The sequence below is a fragment of the Nycticebus coucang genome, chromosome 6 (assembly GCF_027406575.1).
Source record: "Nycticebus coucang isolate mNycCou1 chromosome 6, mNycCou1.pri, whole genome shotgun sequence".
NCBI lineage: Eukaryota > Metazoa > Chordata > Mammalia > Primates > Lorisidae > Nycticebus > Nycticebus coucang.
In genome coordinates, this window is record NC_069785.1 from 103,049,316 (window position 1) to 103,069,845 (window position 20,530).

At 47.3% G+C, this 20,530-nt stretch overlaps 1 protein-coding gene across 2 annotated transcripts in view; it reads right to left on the reverse strand.

The window, feature by feature from the left end:
- The window catches only part of IL16 (interleukin 16), a 140,983-nt gene extending 121,521 nt beyond the window's left edge, over nucleotides 1-19,462 (reverse strand). Inside the window, exon 1 of one of the 2 annotated variants that reach the window (XM_053593879.1) lies at nucleotides 19,036-19,462. In XM_053593879.1, coding sequence (XP_053449854.1) covers nucleotides 19,036-19,075 — 40 coding nt within the window. In that variant the 5' untranslated portion in view covers nucleotides 19,076-19,462. The remainder of the gene's footprint in view (nucleotides 1-19,035) is intronic. The other variant, XM_053593878.1, reaches the window with a different exon arrangement.
- Between the last annotated feature and the right edge of the window lie 1,068 nt (nucleotides 19,463-20,530).

Genomic DNA, 20,530 nt, shown 5'->3' on the forward strand with positions numbered 1-20,530 from the left:
GCTTCAAAAGACAAATTAAAGCTCCGAGTCAAGGGTTGGAAGACAATTTTTCAGGCAAAGGGAATTCAGAAGAAAAGAGGAGTTGCAATCTTATTTTCAGATACATGTGGATTTAAAGTAACTAAAGTCAAAAAAGACAAAGATGGTCACTTTATATTGGTCAAGGGAAAAATACAACAAGAAGACGTTTCAATTCTAAATATTTATGCACCCAATTTAAATGCTCCCAGATTATTGAAACAGACCTTACTCAGTCTGAGCAATATGATATCTGATAATACCATAATAACAGGGGACTTTAACACTCCTCTTACAGAGCTGGACAGATCCTCTAAACAGAAATTAAACAAAGATATAAGAGATTTAAATGAGATCCTAGAACAACTGTGCTTGATAGACGCATATAGAACACTCCACCACAAAGATAAAGGTGGCGCCTGTGGCTCAGTGAGTAGGGCGCCGGCCCCATATGCCGAGGCTGATGGGTTCAAGCCCAGCCCCAGACTAACTGCAACAAAAAAAAAAATAGCCGGGCATTGTGGCGGGCGCCTGTAGTCCCAGCTGCTCGGGAGGCTGAGGCGAGAGAGAATCGCATAAGCCCAAGAGCTGAAGGTTGCTGTGAGCCGTGTGACGCCACGGTACTCTACCCTCGGGTGGTACAGTGAGACCCTGTCTCTACCAAAAAAAAAAAAAAAAAGAATATACATTCTTCTCATCACCCCATGAAACATTCTCCAAAATTGATCATATCCTGGGACACAAAACAAATATCAACAGAACCAAAGAATTGAAATTTTACCTTGTATCTTCTCAGACCATAAGGCACTAAAGGTGGAACTCAACTCTAACAAAAACGCTCGACCCCACACAAAGGCATGGAAATTAAACAATCTTCTGTTGAATAACAGATGGGTGCAGAAAGAAATAAAACAGGAAATCATTAACTTCCTTGAGCATAACTACAATGAAGACACAAGCTACCAAAACCTGTGGGATACTGCAAAGGCAGTTTTGAGAGGAAAATTCATCGCTTTAGATGCCTACATTCAAAAAACAGAAAGGGAGAGAGCATCAACAATCTCACAAGAGATCTTATGGAATTGGAAAAAGAAGAACAATCTAAGCCTAAACTCAGTAGAAGAAAAGAAATATCCAAAATCAAATCAGAGATCAATGAAATTGAAAACAAAAGAATCATTCAGAAAATTAATGAAACAAGGAGTTGGTTTTTTGAAAAAATAAATAAAATAGATAAACCATTGGCCAGACCAATGAGGAATAGAAAAGTAAAATCTCTAGTAACCTCAATCAGAAATGATAAAGGGGAAATAACAACTGATCCCACACAAATACAAGAGATCATCTCTGAATACTACCACAAACTCTATGCCTAGAAATTTGACAATGTGAAGACAATGGATCAATGTTTGGAATCACATCCTCTCCCTAGACTCAGCCAGGATGAAATAGAGCTCCTGAACAGACCAATTTCAAGCACTGAGATCAAAGAAACAATAAAAAATCTTCCAACCAAAAAATGCCCTGGTCCAGATGGCTTCACTCCAGAATTCTATCAAACCTTCAAGGAAGAGCTTATTCCTGTACTGCAGAAATTATTCCAAAAAATTGAGGAAGAAGGAATCTTCCTCAGCACATTCTATGAAGCAAACATCACCCTGATACCAGAACCAGGAAAGGACCCAAACAAAAAGGAGAATTTCAGACCAATCTCACTCATGAATATAGATGCAAAAATTCTCAACAAAATCCTAGCCAATAGATTACAGCTTATCATCAAAAAAGTCATTCATCATGATCAAGTAGGCTTCATCCCAGGGATGCAAGGCTGGTTTAACATACACAAGTCTATAAACGTTATCCGCCATATTAACACATTAACAAGATCACATGATCCTCTCAATAGATGCAGAAAAAGCATTTGATAAAATCCAGCATCCTTTTCTAATTAGAACACTGAAGAGTATAGGCATAGGTGGCACATTTCTAAAACTGATTGAAGCTATCTATGACAAACCCACAGCCAATATTTTACTGAATGGAGTAAAACTGAAAGCTTTTCCTCTTAGAACTGGAAGCGGACAAAGTTGTCCTCTGTCACCTTTACTATTCAACATAGTGCTGGAAGTTCTAGCCAATACAATTAGGCAAGACAAGGAAATAAAGGGAATCCAAATGGGAGCAGAGGAGGTTAAACTCTCCCTCTTTGCTGATGACATGATCTTATACTTAGAGAACCCCAAAGACTCAATCACAAGACTCCTAGAAGTCATCAAAAAATACAGTAATGTTTCAGGATATAAAATCAATGTCCACAAGTCAGTAGCCTTTGTGTACACTAATAACAGTCAAGATGAGAAGCTAATTAAGGACACAACTCCCTTCACCATAGTCTCAAAGAAAATGAAATACCTAGGAATATACCTAACGAAGGAGGTGAAGGACCTCTATAAAGAAAATTATGAAATCCTCAGAAAGGAAATAGCAGAGGATATTAACAAATGGAAGAACATACCATGCTCATGGATGGGAAGAATCAACATTGTTAAAATGTCTATACTTCCCAAAGCAATCTGCCTATTCAATGCCATTCCTATCAAAATACCAACATCGTACTTTCAAGATTTGGAAAAAATGATTCTGGGTTTTGTATGGAACCAGAAAAAGCCCCGTATAGCTAAAGCAGTTCTTAGTAATAAAAATAAAGCTGGGGGCATCAGCATACCAGATTTTAGTCTGTACTACAAAGCCATAGTGGTCAAGACAGCATGGTACCGGCACAAAAACAGAGACATAGACACTTGGAATCGAATTGAAAACCAAGAAATGAAACTAACATCTTACAACCACCTAATCTTCGATAAACCAAACAAGAACATACCTTGGGGGAAAGACTCCCTATTCAATAAATGGTGTTGGGAGAACTGGATGTCTACATGTAAAAGACTGAAACTGGACCCACACCTTTCCCCACTCACAAAAATTGATTCAAGATGGATAAAGGACTTAAATTTAAGGCATGAAACAATAAAAATCCTCCAAGAAAGCATAGGAAAAACACTGGAAGACATTGGCCTAGGGAAAAACTTCATGAAGAAGACTGCCATGGCAATTGCAACAACAAAAATAAACAAATGGGACTTAAATAAACTGAAAAGCTTCTGTACAGCTAAGGAGACAACAACCAAAGCAAAGAGACAACCTACACAATGGGAAAGGATATTTGCATATTTTCAATCAGACAAAAGTTTGATAACTAGGATCTACAGAGAACTCAAATTAATCCACATGAAAAAAGCCAACAGTCCCATATATTAATGGGCAACAGACATGAATAGAACCTTCTCTAAAGATGACAGACGAATGGCTAACAAACATATGAAAAAATGTTCATCATCTCTATATATTAGAGAAATGCAAATCAAAACAACCCTGAGATACCATCTAACCCCGGTGAGAATGGCCCCCATCACAAAATCCCAAAATGCAGATGCTGGCGTGGATGTGGAGAGAAGGGAACACTTTTACACTGCTGGTGGGACTGCAAACTAGTACAACCTTTCTGGAAGGAAGTATGGAGAAACCTCAAAGCGCTCAAGCTAGACCTCCCATTTGATCCTGCAATCCCATTACTGGGCATCTACCCAGAAGGAAGAAAATCCTTTTATCATAAGGACACTTGTACTAGACTGTTTATTGCAGCTCAATTTACAATCGCCAAAATGTGGAAACAGCCTAAATGCCCACCAACCCAGAAATGGATTAACAAGCTGTGGTATATGTATACCATGGAATACTATTCAGCTATTAAAAAAAATGGAGACTTTACATCCTTCGTATTAACCTGGATGGAAGTGGAAGACATTATTCCTAGTAAAGCATCACAAGAATGGAGAAGCATGAATCCTATGTACTCAATTTTGATATGAGGACAATTAATGACAATTAAGGTTGTGGGAGGGAGGAAAAGCAGAAAGAGGGAAGGAGGGAGGGGGGTGGGGCCTTGGTGTGTGTCACACTTTATGGGGGCAAGACATGATTGCAAGAGGGACTTTACCTAACAATTGCAATCAGTGTAACCTGGCTTATTGTACCCTCAATGAATCCCCAACAATAAAAAAAAAAAAAGAAGATAGAAGAAAAAAAAAAAAGAAAGAAAGAAATGCCATGAGCAGCAGGCAAGGTGTGGCGCCCCAGCAGCACCCCAAGCATTCCCCAGTGCCCCGAGAATCCCCCTGCCCACAGCATCCCCCCAGCAGCGAGTCCCCCAGCATCCCCCCAGCACCCCCCAGCACCCCCCAGCATTCCCCTGCCCGCAGCATCTGCCCCCCCCAGCAGCCCCCCACAGCATCTTCCCAGCAGAGAGGAGCACCCGGGACCTCTGGAAAGATGTGTCTTGGGGGGCAGCCTCCTGTAGGCTGAGCAGGGCAGCCACGTTCTAGTGCAGTAACTGTCTACTGTAGGAGAATTTCTGGCCTGGCTGCACATCTCAAGTCTAAGCCAGGGGCAAGACCTATGAAGATTTCCACTCTGAGTGGTTCCCAGCAGCTGGGTCACTGTACTGAGACCCTATCAGTCCTATGAACTGCTCCCCGGGAGGTAAATCTGTCCTCCAGCATCTCCAAGTGTGGCTCTGCCCTCCACCCTGCGGGATGCTGATCCACAGTCCTGTTTCCACACCCATGTGCTCAGAGCTCTTCCTGCAGAGCTGCCTTGATTGATATTTCAGCAAACCCTGGGCTACCCTGCCTAGTTCACAGGACTAACACAGATGTGTCCTTATTTCAACAGGAATCCAAAAGAGGAACTCAAAGTAGATTGCTGTTTTGAGTTGTTTTCCTAACTCAAACTCCAAGGTCTTGTAACTGTTTATTTTGCCCCAATGGATATTTTTTCCCATGTATATGAGTGTGTGGCTATTCACATTGAATTTCACATTAACATTAGAAAATATATTTTTTAAAATGATTTCTTTTCTTTTCTTTCCTTTTTTTGAGGCATAGTCTCACTCTGTCACTCTGGTTAGAGAGTCTTTGTGTCATAGCTCACAGCAACCTCAAACTACTGGGTTAGAGCAATCCTCCTGCCTCAGCCTCCCAAGTAGCTGGGACTATAGGCTCCCATCACCATGCCCAGCTAGTTTTTTCTATGTTTAGTAGAGATGGGGGTCTTTCTCTTGATCAGCTGGAAATATCTTATATAAGAAAATGCATTTCCAGCCTAAATTGACAATGCAAATATAAGGGGTTATGGATTGCCTAGCCTTAATTGAAAAATCTGAAATACTCCAAAATTTGAAACTTTTTGAGTGGGCACGTAACACTCAAAGGATCTGCTCATTGGAACATTTCAGATTTCAGACTTTTGGAATAGGGATGCTGAACTGGTGCTAAGCACGTGAGGCAAATATTCCAACTGAAAAATTACAAAATCCAAAACTATTCTGGTCCCAGGCAGTTCATGTAACAGGTATCCAGGCTGTTCTGCTGTTGTGAAAGTTGTTATTATAGCTCAGCACCCGTAGCTCAGTGGTTAGGGTGCCAGCCACATGTGCCGAGGCAGGCAGGTTCGAACCTGGCCCAGGCCAGCTAAACAACAACAACAAAAATAGCCGGGTGTTGTGGTGGGCACCTGTAGACCCAGTTACCTGGGAGGCTGAGGCAAGAGAATTGCTTAAGCCCAAGAGTTTGAGGTTGCTGTGAGCTGTGATGCCACAGCTCTCTACCGAGGGTGACATAGACTCTGTCTCAAAAAAAAGAAAGTTGTTATTGTTTTAGTAAAGCTGGGTGAGGGGAGGAGGAGACGGCTGAATTCACATCTAATGGGTATGAACTACTGGGATAGTGTGCACACTTAGAACTTTGCCTCAAACTGCACAAAAGTCATCCATGCAACCAAAACCTCTATACCCCCATAATATTCTGAAATAATAAAAAAGTTATTGTTGTTGATGCTATTCATTTATTTATGCAATAGACATTATCTGAGATTCACTGTGTACCAGGCATCATGATATAAAGGAGGACCACATGGTTCTTTACAGACTATTGGAGAAGGTAGACGGGAAAATGTATAAATATCCTGGAGTGGCAAGTGTCGCAAGAAAGGCTGAGTAAAGTACCACACTCTGAAGGAAAGTGACAAACTCTGAACTCAGCCTCACTGAAGAACTAACTGGTGAGCAGAGGCTTGAGAACTGGGTGAAGGCTTGAGGAGGGAAGACCCATCTGTGTTAAGGTCACAGCACATCTCTTGGTGACACTGGAGCCTGGAGTGTGAGCAGGTGAGCAGAGAGGAGAGACATGAATAGTCAATGCAGGCTGATTAGCAGAACCAAGAAGGCTGTAAAGAATGAGGTGTTCCAATTCCAAGTGCACGCTCCCTCCTCAGCTGCACACCCCAGGTGCTGCTGGGACCAGGCAGGAGGTGAGCATTGCCCAAAGGGTAGATCTCAAGCTTCCGATCTGTCCTCTGCCCAAATAATTCTGCCTTAACCATTTACATATGAGTTTTCATGAGAGATTTTAACTCTGAAAAAGATTTCATGAATAAAAAAAAATTAGAAAATAACTGCTATAGGTAATAAAAGTCTAGCAGATTTTTTTTTAGCAGTGTACACGTATGGCCACATTCGTGTTTAGAAAACATTAAGTGTGTCGAGGCAGGTCACACAGCAGGTGAGAACATGGATCTTGGTGTCAGATAGTCTGGGCTCAGGTCTTGTCCCTTCATAGCTAAGTGATCCTGGGAAAGTCACCTCCTTTCTTGTTTTAGAGATAAGTCCCTAAGCTCTGGAATGCTGCAAAGCTCAAATGAGACAATGCAGGTGACGGTCCCCAGCACACTACTGGGGTGGGGAGCATGCCAGGAAGGGGCTGGGGTATTAAGTGTCATTAATAAGCCGGGGGCGAGGGGGGATGAATAAGTGAATGACAGGGGCTTTAAGCAAGGGTCTGACCCACTACTGCACTCTTAAATGTCAGCCATCAATTAACTGCAGGACTGAAGTGGAGACCCGAGAGAAGGAAAGAAGCCAGAAAGCTTGGAGAAAGAGGAAGGGGAGCCACAGGGCAGCAGCTCCCAGGCCACTTCAGGAAGCCTAGGGACTCCTGGGACAAAGAGGTCATGTCTGTGTGGCTCAGCCTGAAACGGGACAATTCCCTGTGTCCTCAGGGAGCCTCATCTTCAAGCTCTGTTACCTCATTCTCCAACTACAGAAAGCAAAGAGGCTAACGGACCAAAAGAACACCACCCTGAGACGAAGCCCACACGGCAGCTTAACAGTCACGGGAGCTCCGTCTGAAGAGGACAGAAGACTACCAGGCGGAGGGAACATCGGCCGGGGCGCCCACCTGCCATGCCCACCTTGTGGAGGAGGAGCCCGGCCCCGTGTCCAAGCCTTTCCCGCCCTCTGCCTTCCTTTCCTCAGCTCCTTCTGCATCTGCAGTACCCAGGATGGGATGAAGCTGGAAAGGCTGCAACCCCAGGGCCAGGCTGCAACCCCAGGTGCACCCAGCACTGTAGAGCCAGGACAAGTGACATCCCTCCACCCACCCCCACCTCCTGAAGCTGCTTCCTTCTGTATCTAACTGTGCGACACGGTGGCACAGTGATTCTTGCCCGGGGGACTCTGGCTTCATCCCTTGTCATCATCCCAGCACCACTTCCAAATGTGAAAGTAAGTCCAACCAAGACCCTTCCCATTCAGGCTGGAGAGGCCAGCCTCCTGCCTCAGGTGACGGCCACCGGCCAGCAGCCTCCTGAGGGACATTCACTTACCTGGTGCCCACCTACCTCCCTATGCATAGTCCCCCAGGGCTGCCACCTCCCTCGCTTCTCTCTCCAGCTGCCCAACAGGGACCGCAGCACCATTTATCCCTGGACAGCCTGTGGCTCAGGCCTGGGTCCAAGCCGGGAAGGAATGAGAAATGGACCCTCCTTTCTCAGCCTCCGAGTCAGCTCCCCGGCTCCAGTGGGTGGGATGCTGTGAGTCAGACGCTGCACTCACCACCTGCTCTGGACAGGTGACTCAGAGTGAATGTGGCCAACCTGGCACAGAGCTGCTCGAAGACTCCCGACCTGAGCCATCTGACTTCTCCACGTGAAAAGGCTTGGTCCAAACCGGGGGCTGCCAACAAAGCAAGCTGGGAACAAAGTCCACCATCTGCTGGACCTGCAGAGAACACCCGGGAGCAAACCCGGCCAAGAGCCATAGAGCCACAGTGAGGGGCCCTGGCCCAGCCCAGCCCTCTCTGGCTTCTTTGGACAACATGGAAGTGACCAGGACAGCAGGAATGTCACAAACATTACTTGGTGCCAACAGCTTGCTTGGCACACTGGTAGGAGCCTGCCATAAATGTCATCACACTTCCCTGCCATCAGTGTAGTGAATATGTATACCCATTTTAAAGGCCGAGAAGGCCACTACACATGAGTTCATCAAGCCCCTTCTATGCGCTGTGCTTAGTGACCCTGGGTCAGACAATGAGAGGCTCAGCACAGCCCACTGCACAGAGCCCCTTCTATGTGCTGGGCTTAGTGACTCTGGGTCAGACAATCAGAGGCTCAGCACAGCTAAGCAGTTTCCAAAGTCACACAGCCAGCAAGTTATCAAGCCAGGAGTCTAATCCAGATCCACCTGACCCTGCAGCCCAGGCTCTGTCCTGGCATCTCATGTCCTGTCTTTGCCGGACTGGCCCAGAAGCAACACTCCGGTTCTCAGAAGCTCTTGCAACTCAGCGGTTCTCCATCTGGTCCTCCGCTCACTGCATGGCCACCATCAGCCAGAAACGCAGCTCTCACGCTGCAGCCTAGACCTGCAGATGGGAGCCCTGAGGTCAGGCGGGAGCCCTGAGGTGGGCCTGGCTCCCACTGCCACAGGCCCTCCTCATGCCATGGTGCACACTCAGGTCTGAGCACCAAGGGTCCAGCTCACATGGAACGTGTTGAAGACCACAGCAGAAAAGGACAGGACACTGCTGCGGGTCCCATCAGCATCACCTCATGTGACCAGAGTGCCTTCCCCACACCACGTATCTCTTTGTAGAACCTAATCTTGTGGTGACATTTAACCCATCTGCCCCCCATAAGACATCCCACACATCTCTCCTAAGTGCGGCCTCTGTGAGCTGTTCCTATGAGCCAGGCGGGAACTTTCGTGTGGTCTTCTGTTCTAAAGAATGGAATGTTTTCCAACACTCACCACCAAATGCTTCAGAATTTCCTGGGGGCCTTAATGAGAGTGTGGGTGCAACCTGTAGGAGGCCTGTGAAATTCCACGTCAGGCTGTGGAGGTCCATCCTCTGACTGAGAACCCAGGCCCAGGGTCACGAGGGCAGTGTGGGGGAAGGGGGCATTCTGGGGACAAAGCTGCCTTTGTCAGTGGGCACAGTGGACACAGGGGGCAGCTCCACATTGCAGGGTTGTGTCTGAGTGCAGGGGAGGAATTTCCAAATTGCGGGAAGTGGGGGGTTCTCTGAGTGCCGCCTGCCCTGCTCACACCCACAGCTTCCCTCACAGTTGCCTGGACACAGCACAGGCTGGGGAGGCATTGGCCACCACAGCTATCTTGCTCTGGCAGAAAGGGTAGGGAGATTCTCTCCTAGGCCCAGGGAGTTCAGCCTTGTCCTTCCTAAATGTGAGACCCGTGAGGGCCCCACAGCCTCCCTCCTACACCAGGTGTAGACCCTCCCTTGTCACATGTGCCCAAATCCACTTCCTGCCTCTCCTTCTATTTTCAGATGTTTTTTTCTCATTCTCAGAATGAGAATTTATTCCAAAATGTAGTTGGGACCTTGCAAACCCTTACTGACACAGGGTAGTTTTCACTTCAAGGTGGAAACTCTACCACACCTGTGTCCTTCAGGGCCTCTTGCAGAAAAAGAAGAGTATCCCCTTCAGCCCCACACCTGCTAGGCCAGCTCACTGCCTGCTCAAGACGGGGCAGAAGATGCAGCTGGCAGAGCCCCGCCTGGGTGAGAGCTGGGAAGTCCAAGCACCACTTCGACCTTATTCAAGGCCTTCCTATGTGATCTGGGCTGTGTCAGCTTTAGCTGTGTATCTGCCCAATGACATTATAAACTCCTAGCACACAGTGTTATTAGGGAAGGAGATAATAGAGAGGGGAAGCAGCCTGCTAACAGCTCTGCAAATGTGTGGTGATAGATGGCCATGTGCTCCTCTCATTGTTGTTTTAATTTTCCCTTAGCATGAAAACTGATCAAATTGTGGCTCTGTGTGACGCTTCCCATTGTACTCGTGTGGGTGCACGTGCACACACACACACACACACGCATCTACTTTTTCAAATTTAAGAATAGCTACCATTTGCAGATAGCTTTCCATGTGTTACACACTCAGATGAGCATTTTATTTCATTCTCTGAGCCATTCTGTTCTGCAAGTATGTTCTATCTTTATATCCATTTTACAGGTTGAGTGACTAAAACTCAGAGTGCAAGCCTCGGGTCTTTCTAGGGTGCACAGCTGCTGGGTGGCACAAGGGCACGTGAAACCACATCTGTGTGCCTCCAAGCCTCTGCATCCAGCCACAGGCAATGCTGCCTGGGAAGTCTGGGAAGAGGCGGGTGTCTCAGGGAGAATGCAGCTTCCAACCCACGGGGCTCTCAAATCTATTCAACAAGATTCTGATGCCTGCTTAAGTCTCATAACCAAAACCCTACAGTTTCTTCTGAGAGCCCCCTTTCTAATCACAAAAGTAACATATTTGTTGCGGTAAGTGAAAATATTCAGAAAGAAAAAGAAAAAGCTTGTTCTTTCTAAAACAAAAGAACAGGGTCAAACAAAATAAAGAGGCTTGGAATGAACAATATGGGGGCCCGGGCCTCTCAGCTAGCCAGGTCTGTGAACTCGGGCAGCTCCTTTTACCTTTCTGGGCCCCAGTTTCCATGTTGACACAACAGAAACAGATAATTCAACAATTGAGGAGGGCTGCAAAGGAGTCTGAGCATCGAGCTGTCTCAGTTTCTTTAAAATGCCTCAGAAATTCTGTATGCTGTGAACTTTAGGTCATGAAACCTATGAGATAAAGAGAAATATCAAAAGAAAGACACTTTGATGACATTCAGCACATGTAGGGTAATGGGGCAACAGCTCTGATGGCCATTCCAGAAAAGGAGTTCCAGAATTGCTCTGAAGGGTAGACTGGGCACTGGCATCGGTGTGTAGCCTCCCCAGGGGAGCACTTTGAAGGTGACCATAGTGATACTCAGCAGTGAGGTATGTAGCTCTTTTCCTAGGATGAGTTCCAGAACTTCATTGTCTAACCTGGTATATTTCCACAGTGTGGAATATAATTTAACAATTTTAACTAGACCCACAGTATCACAATCTAACTAACAAATCCTCTACCCATTTACACTTTCAACTAACAGAGAAGGTGGATTAAATTCTCTCAACCGGGAGAATTTAATCCTCTGCCCTCATTTATGGATGCAGACACTGAGACCCAGAGAGATCAGATGTCCAAGAAGTGCATGTCCGAGGTTGTGCAGTCAGGAGTTGTGGTTTCTTGACTCTGACTCCAGGGCTCATCCCCTTTCCCCTGGACCCATGCTCAGATCCAAACCAAAGGTCTTCATTTCATATAAGGGCTCTGGCTGACTTCACGTAGACCATGCTGCTCTCTGTCTGGTCTTCCCTTCTTTTAACTTGCCCTTCTGGGCTTGCATCCTTTCAATATGGTTTATTTCATGACTACTACACTACTCAGTTACACCAAGCCACTGCAGCCAGTCCCAATGGGGCATGCACCGTGCATGCATGTGGCCACTACTCGCAAAATCTCTCCAACCCTCATCTTCCCCTGAGTTCTAACTTTTTTTTTCCTACCACCTGCTTACATCTTCTAACTGATATTTCAAAAGTAACACTGCCAAACAGTACTCTTGATTACCGTCCCTCCTACAACAAAACTTGCTTCTGGACTTGTGTCATGGCTCACGCCTATAATCAGGAGGATGGCTTGAGGCCACAAGTCTGAGTCTGCAGTGAGCTGTGATCATACCACTGTACCCTCTCTCCTGGGTGACAGAGCAAGACTGTGTCCTGAAAACAGAACAAAACAAAACCTGTTTCTTCCATATTTTGGTAGTTGCTACTGGTGAGTACCAATTTCCCAAGCCAAAAAGGCCAGTACCAAGGAGTCAGGACACAGGCTGGGCCGCAGGTCTCCCTCTGGCCAGGTGGATGGTCACAGACAAGTAAAAGATGGCGCTGTGAGCTGCTTTCCTCACCTCCAGGGCGGCCAGTGCCCTAACACCTGCCTCACAGGGTTAAATGTGGTAATACTTGCAAAGTTCCTAGAAAAGCGCCTTTCAGCAGATGCTGTCTGTGAGTGCATCTTTGCCTCCTTCTCTGCCATCCTCATCACACTTAACGTATCAGTGATTCCTGTCGACTCTGTCCTAAGACGATGTCCTGAATCTGACTGCTTTCCTCCATCTTCACTCCACTCTCCTGATTCATCCGCCGAAGCCTCTTGCCTGGTTACTGCGCTCACCTTCTAACCAGGCTTCTGGCTCCTCCTGGGCCTCCATAATCCATTTCTACAGAACACTGGGTAGATTTTTTTGAAAATATAAATTGGAATGTGACTCTCACCTACATAAAACTCAATGACTTTGGATTGCCTTTTAAAATTAAAAAAAAAAAATTAGATAAACTTTATTTTTTTTCAGAGCAGTTTTAGGTTTATGGAACAATTGCACAGAAAGTACAGGGTTTCCAGAGGCTCCTGTCTCTGTCCACTGCCTCCCCTGCTGATCTTGCTCTGGCGTGGTCCCTGTTCACAGTTGATAGCCAGTACTGATGCGTGACTAACTGACGTCTATGGCTTACATTGGGGTTTGCCCCTTGGGCTATACCGTTCCGTGGGCTTTGACAAACGCCTGGTGTTACATGTATGTCACTGTAGTAACATACAGCAGGATGTGCTACTGCCCTAAAAATGTCCTGAGCTCACCCCTTCCCAAAGTTTTTTCAAAATAGCTTGCAAATTATCACATCCCAACAGCTGTAAGGTCTCACCCTGTCAACGTCTTGCTTACTGTATCCCAAAGTCACCTTCACCTTCCAGAGCCTTCCCAAGCAAGCCATGCCCATGTCTCCCTAGCTGCTCCCTCTTGCTGAAAGGTTTCACTTCCAGATCTTCTGATGACCGCCTCCTTCCCACCTCAATATCCTAAATAGGCCTTTCTTTCCACCCAATCTGAAGCGGCCTCCAGGCACTCCTTGTTACAGCTCCCTAGATAATTTTCTTCATAGAACTTGCCAGCATTTGAAGGGCTGTTGCTAGTCTGTGTGGGTCCTTGGGTGATATCCATCTGCCCCGTCTAGAGTAGGAGACCCCTCCAAACGGGGACTCCATCAGCCTTGCTCACTGCAGCATCCCCAGCACTAGAGCATGCCTGGTCCTTACAGTCTTGGTAAACATTTACTGAATGAATCAATGCACAATTCAATGTGTAAATAATGACTAATGCCCAGTGACGATTTTCTGCATTTGTTTGTATTCTGGAGTTTATGGAGAACTCTTGCAGACATATCTTTAGCCTAAGGTCCCTCTGTCCTAGGTCCTCATGGCCACAGATTGAGGAAATAGTGAGAACATCCTCTCTAAGGAAAGAAAGTTCAGTTCTGAAAGCATGTGTGACCCTTTGGATGGACAAGCACTTGGTTTAATTTACAGCTGTAGGAAAAAGGACAAACACTTAGAGACACGCCTTGGCTGACCAATAATGGTAACAGTGACCATTTGTGTGTACTTGCAGAGAAGATTCCAGACACCATTCGTACAGCATCTATCTCCACAATGAACCTCAGGGTTGGTGCCATAATTATCCCCCTTTTTCCTTTGAGGAAGGGAAGAAGAGGAATCCCAGGTGGTAAAACAACTTTCTCAAGGCACAGAGCCAGGATGTGAATCCAAGGTCATCCAACAACAAAATCCAGGAGGTCTGTGTCCTTGTAACAAAAGCTGAATAAATAAACACAGCCAGGCTGAGCATCTGGAGACCCTACCTGGCCTAGTCAGCCTCGTCACATGGGCAGGCTTAGAAAGGGTTAAATACCAAATGGGAGGGAGTGGCCAGCTGGGTGGTGCTACTTCAGGCTAAGGTCAAGATGGACTGCACAGCATCACCAGGCAACAAGAAAAGGCCAGGTATTGGTGAATGACGCAGCCCAGGAGAAGGAAGGAATGTTTTCACTCTGAAGGACTTTGGCAAGAACTGGGGTTCAGTCTGGGGTCTTGCCTTTCGCAAGGGGGTAGAGGCAGTGGACTCCCTCATCTCTTCTGGCTCTCACCCAATGCCTGAGACACCACAGCCAGGGAGCCTGGCCCCTTCCGGGCTGGTATCAGACTGGACAGGGAGGAGTCCAAGGTGGAGGGGCCGGCCATGCCAGGCGATCCCTTGTCCCACCCTTTCTGCCTACACAGGCATCTGAGGAACGCCGCTTCCTGCCTCAGAAAGCAACATTTTTAAAGATGAAGAAATCCCTACTTTCATCTCTTAGTTTGTTATTGTCATGACATGAGTGACTCAATAAGTAAAAATGTCCACTCCCTGCCCAAGGTCTCAGGCTGTCTCCCCAGGCTTGAAGTTCCTCCAGATGCTCCCGGCTCCCCCACCTCCACATATCAGCACAACCTGTGCTTCCTAACACAGGGCTCTCCAAGCTCCTGTCCCCCAGCTCTCCTGTATTTTCAGTGTTTTACTTAGAGTCCCCTCCTCCAGGAAGTCTTCCCTGACACACCCTCCGAGCTGTCTGCTGACATTAGGAGCACCCTCTGTACCCTCAGAGTCTCTGCGCTGATCTCGCTCATAGGTGAGCCTGCCTCTTCCAGGAACAGAGGGCTCCTTGTTGCCGGGCACTATGTCACGCCTCTCTATAGCCCTAGCACCTAGAAGTCTCTGGCACAAAGTGGAGGCTAAGTAGCTGTAGAGGAAGGGATGAGAAGAGGAAGAGAAAGGGAGGGAAAGACAGGGAGGAAGGAGGGCAGAGGGAGGGACTCCTGGGTCAGATGCCTAGACACAGGGACAGTAGTGATGCAGAGGTACAGGGCCGTCACTCGCTACAGATGCGTGTGTGCATATGTGCACTGTAATCACAGACAGCAGGCGTAAATACCAGCAGAGCACTGATCTGGGAGTCCAGCAGCCTGAGTTCTGATCCCCAGACTGCTGCTAACTCGCTGTGTGACCTGGGAAAAGCCTTTCTCCCTTCTAAGCCTCAGATTTCTCTTGGTAAAAAGGGGGATGGTAAGAAGCAGAATGCTCTCATTGCCTGTGACACCGTGCGGCTCAACAAACACCTGTGGGCTCTGTCTTTCCTGAACCCCGCCCTCCCACAGTGCTCCCCAAATCCCACAATGGCAAAGAAAGAACAGCAGAGTGCAGGAGCCAGAGACCTCGGCAGCTGGCCCTTTCCATCTCTGCTTCATCACATCACAACAGCTCAGACAGCCGAAGTGCCTCCAGGCTGCGCCATCCACAGCCATTTGGGGCTGCTCTGTGCTCATCTTGCCAGAGAAAGACACGCTCAAACCTCTGATGCTTGTGCCAGTCTGGATGACAGCAGGAGGACGAGAGCAGCTCTGGTGGGAACGGCCTGGGCCCGGCGTCCATCCCCACCCCTGTGGCCCATGTGAGGCCCTCAGGACTCACAGAACACACAGTTCTCCCCACCACCAAGGGTCTGGGTCCCATGACGAGGCACCACCTGGTCCATCTCCCCTGGCCTGGCCTGTTCCTAAACCCATTATCGAACTGAGAACCACTACCCTAACCCCAGGCCCACTGCCAGTAGGGACACTCTCTGCACCTGGCCTCCCTTAGCCCAGAATGTCCTCCTGCCTGGCACCACTCCCTTGTTCCAGAACCACAGCCAAAGTTCACACTTGACCCACCATGAGGTCTGCGCACCAGGTGCCTTTACAGGCAAGGGCTCTGCCCTGGTGGCCAAGGGAGGACAGATCAGGTACAGGTAGTATATGCTTTTAAACAGGCCTTTAAAATTAGAGACACATAATGTATTATCCATAAAAACTGAAAGCAACTGAGGAGGGGTGTTCTAAGGTGGTGGCAATGTTTACGTCTTGCGAGAGGTGTACCTCTCCCTGTACTGAATTAACTGAATGTTGCAGTTAGGTTATGTGTATTTCTCTGCGTATAAATCTTACCTCAAAGAAAAACAGTAGACAGGTACTGAAGTTGAGGTAATCATATTCATGCTGGGATGCTTGAAACTGATTTGGAACTGCTCCAAAAAAACAAGACGGATGCATGGATAATTAGAGGGATGGAGAAATGGGTGGACATGAGATGACGTCGGTGCAGTTAAATGGTATTTCTAACACCTAGATCATGGGCAGCTACATGTGGTCCACTGTTCTTCCCACTTTTCTGTATGTTTATAAGTTTTTATGGCCGAGGTGGTGTTTCACGCCTGCAATCCCAGCACTCTGAGAGGGTGAGGTGGGAGGATTGCTTGAGCTCAGGAGTTTGAAATAAGCCTGAGTAAGAGTGAGACTCTGCAAAAAATAGTGGTCGCCTGTAGTCCCAGCTATTCAGGATGCTGAGGCAAGAGGATCACTTGAGCCAAAGAGTTTGAGGTTGCTCTGAACTATGACACCATGGCACTCTACCCCGGGTGACAGAGTGAGGCTCCGTCTCAAAAATAAATAAGAAAATGGTTTTGAAAAATACATTTAGAAAAAATAGAATTGAAAGTAAGCCAGAGAGTCAATAATATGACAAATAGTTACATAAATCATAGCACAGATGTCTGATTGATTTTCTGAGGCTGTTAAGAGAAGTGGTTCAGGTAATTTTGCAGGAATTGGGAAGTTACCTATGACCCGACATTGAGTGGAGATGCCAGCGAGTAAAGCAGTGGGTGCAGACAGGGGTCTCCGTGCTCACTCAGCACAGTGCAGCACTCAGAGGACAAGCTGTGCAATAGAATGGACCCCCCTACTGTTGACCTAATTCCTCTGTCCTGCTGCCCACCACCTGGGTAATCTCCAGGTGCCTCGTATTGGCCCACCTGTAAAACAGAGACAATGGTGGGGGCCTTATAGGACTGTGGGAGGCCAGATGGGTCCGTGCCCATCATGGCCCTCAGTCAATGCCTGGTGCAGAAAGCACTCAGGAAGTGGGAGCTGGGGTCCACTGCAGATTCCCAGGGTGTAGGGCAGGGCACTCATAGCTAGGGACGTGCATCTGGGGTGGACACCAGGTGGGTGCAGAGACAACTGGCCAACACACAGGGAGAACCTTGCCCCACTAATGAAAGCTCCTTTATTCCTTGAGTTAATAAATCACCATGATTGTTTTTTTTTTAAATGCTGTGAGACAAACAGACCAGATAAAAATATAGTAGAACCTCCCTAGCTGACCATCTCCCTACAGTGGCCACCTCCTTAAGTAGACCTAATTTTCATAGACTGGACATGAACCACATGTACGTGTCAGTACAGTAGGCCTAGCTCCTTATGTTGCCCACCTTCGTATGGTGACCGGTTTGTTATAGTCCCTGGGTGGTCAGCTCAAACAGGCTCTACTGTACACAAAAAGTTCACAGAAGCCAGGTTAAGAAGCCAGGTCACAACCACTTCCTTTTCTCATCTCTAGTCTATATGCCGTTCTCTTTACCTAGCGAGAACTTTACCCCAACCTAACTCCCACATGCCCTTCAGAAAACAGCTAAAAAAGCACTTCCCGGGGAAGCCAACCCTGACTCGCCGGGTTAGGTTGGTCCCCACCTTAGACCCCCCACCTCCCAGTACATACCTCTCTGTCATTATGTTTATGTGTGTGCAATTGTTTTTTTAATGTATTCCATTAGATCGCCAGAGTCCAGCACAGTGCCTGGAGCAAAGCATGCTCTCCATAAATGATTTGTTGAAAATGAATTCCAAGTGTGGGGGAAAGCAACTTACTCTTTGTATATTGAAAAATAAATAGAAAATTGGGAAGAAAGGGAGGGTAATGAGATAAATCTGGCTCCATTCATGTTTGTCCCAAGCAACACTACATATCTCATTTATTGCTTCCTTCATCCTGGGAGGTAGGAATTCATGACCGCTGCCTTGCAAAGAAGGAAAGTGAGCCACAGCAAGGTTAAATACCTTTCTCAAGATCAAGGAGCCTGTCATCCTCAGAGCCCAGCTTCTACCCTAGGTGGTCAGACCCCACTGCCTCGGTTCTTACTCCCTACACCCCCTGCCTTTCCTCAGAGTCCAGAGGACACGTTGTCGGAATCTGACCAAATGGATCTCAGGGTTCCAGCCATGTCTTCCTGGAGCAGGAAAATCAGAATATGCCTTGACCAGCCTTGTTCCCTCTTTTAAAGAAAACCATGTGTTTATTCTCTTATGCCAAAGTTGCAACAGAGCTGAAATTTTGCCTGTGTTGACTTTAAAAGTTAGACAGAAGAGTTAAAATCGTCTGCCCTGATGCCTATTTGTTGGAGAGGGCTGTAACGGGGACACTCATCTGCTGGCTGTACCTGCAGGAAGGCAGGGGTAGCCAGGGAGCCGGAGGTCCTCCCAGGAGGTCCTCCCAGTCCTCACATCTGCACTGGAGACTTGTGCCCACTTTCCTCCTGGAGCTGAGTAGCTCCCTCTTCTGATCAGCTGTGCATGAAAACCAAACCAGAGCCCTGTCAGGGGGGACCCTGACAGCTACAGCATTTAGACAACAGTGTCCCTGCCCTTTGGAGAGGATATGGGGGCACAAGGATAGCCACTGCCCCAGCCAGAGCCCCTCCCAGCCCCTGTGGGGGTTCCTGCAAGATACCCTTCACCCTTCTGCCAAGTGCATGTGAGCTCTCAGCCAGTCTCTGCAAGGACGGGCACACAGGCTCTCACACATCCCACACTCACTCATACACTGCCCTGCATAACCAAAACCACGCTTCCACCCTCTGGAAGGATGTCAGGAAGGGTCCCACCCTCCCGTCAACCCCCTGGGACAGGAGAAGGAGCTCCACTTACCATGGCCCCTTCTCGGGAAGACTCTCTTCTGCAAACTCATCACCACGGAGCTTTGCGGATGAGAGAGCCGAGTTAGGCTCCTCCAGACCAGGCTCAGGATTCTGTGGGGGGATCAGCAACAGCTTCTATGCCCCAGTATTTGAATACGAGTTAAAACTACAAAGTAACTCCTCGTTAGGACTGTTTTTTCCTCGGCAGGGTGGGAAGAAAAAAATCCCTTTCCTTCTGCCAGAAAATCTTTAACGTTTCACAACGGTCGCTTCCAACTCCTGCCCTCCTTGAGAAGAAAATGTGTATAAAGGCAATGTTATTTCACTGAATCAAGCCCTCAGATCACAAGCCTTTTCCTGTACCACAAACAGAAATGTAAAACCTCAAACTTTCCTTTGGACTTGGAGTCTGTTGCGAGAGGGCAGAACACGGCTCTTTCTGAGGTCCAACGTATGGAAAATGTGCTGCCCTGTTTAGATCATCCCAAGCACTTGAACATCTGCCCCCCCTCTTTTTTTTTAATGAGTTCTGGTGTGTTTATGTACTTGCATGGGACAAACACAACACCTAAACTACTTGCCCAAAGTTGAAGTGATTCATTTTCTCCCTCACACACAGCACACATAAACACAGTGCCTGTGTAATCCAAGTGAAAACGCCTTTCATAAAATCTGCAAAGAGCTTGGACAGAGAGACTCAATGCAGCCTGTGTCCCCAGAAGGGCAGTTGGGCTGGGGGAAGGTGGAGGCTGAGTTTCATCAGACAAACAGAAAGCCTCTGACTCCCGCCCATGTCAGGACCAAAGGGGTTCAAAGGAAAGGGCACTTGAGCCCTGGCTAATGGTGCTATAAAATGTTTTCATCCTACTGACCAATTTTCCCTGCTTGCCTCCTTGTGCCAGGAGATTTTATTTTTGGACTTAGACAAGATGTGCTATTATTTAAAGTGCCCAATTCAATGGCTGGGTTAAATAAATCCTTAGACTGCCACCAAAAAGACCAACAGAATATACAATAAGTGAGCAAGAGGAGGTGAAAACTGAAAGAGAGGGCCAGACACAGAGGCTGTTGTCTGTAATCCCAGCACTCTGGAAGGCTGAGGCAGGAGGATCACTTAAGCCCAGGAGTTCGAGACCCGCCTGAGCTACAGCAATACCCCATCTCTACTAAAAATAGAAAACTTAGATGGGCATTGCAACCTGCACTTTAGTCCTAGCTGATGGAGAGGCTGAGGTAGGATAATTGCTTGAGGCTAGAGTTTGAGGCTGCTGTGAGCTAGGCTGACACCTTTGCACTTTAGCCTGGGCAACAGAGTGAGACTATCTCAAAGAAAAAAAAAAATGAAAAAGAGTGATATTCTCTCTTCCAGCTGAAGAATGTGACATTTTCTGGATGTAGCAAGATGAGATTGCATTGAAGAGAAAACCTGCTCTGTTTTATAGAGAGAAAAGCTCACCAGGGAAGCAGGTGAGACCGACTCTGGTATAGTCACTGAGTTACCTGTT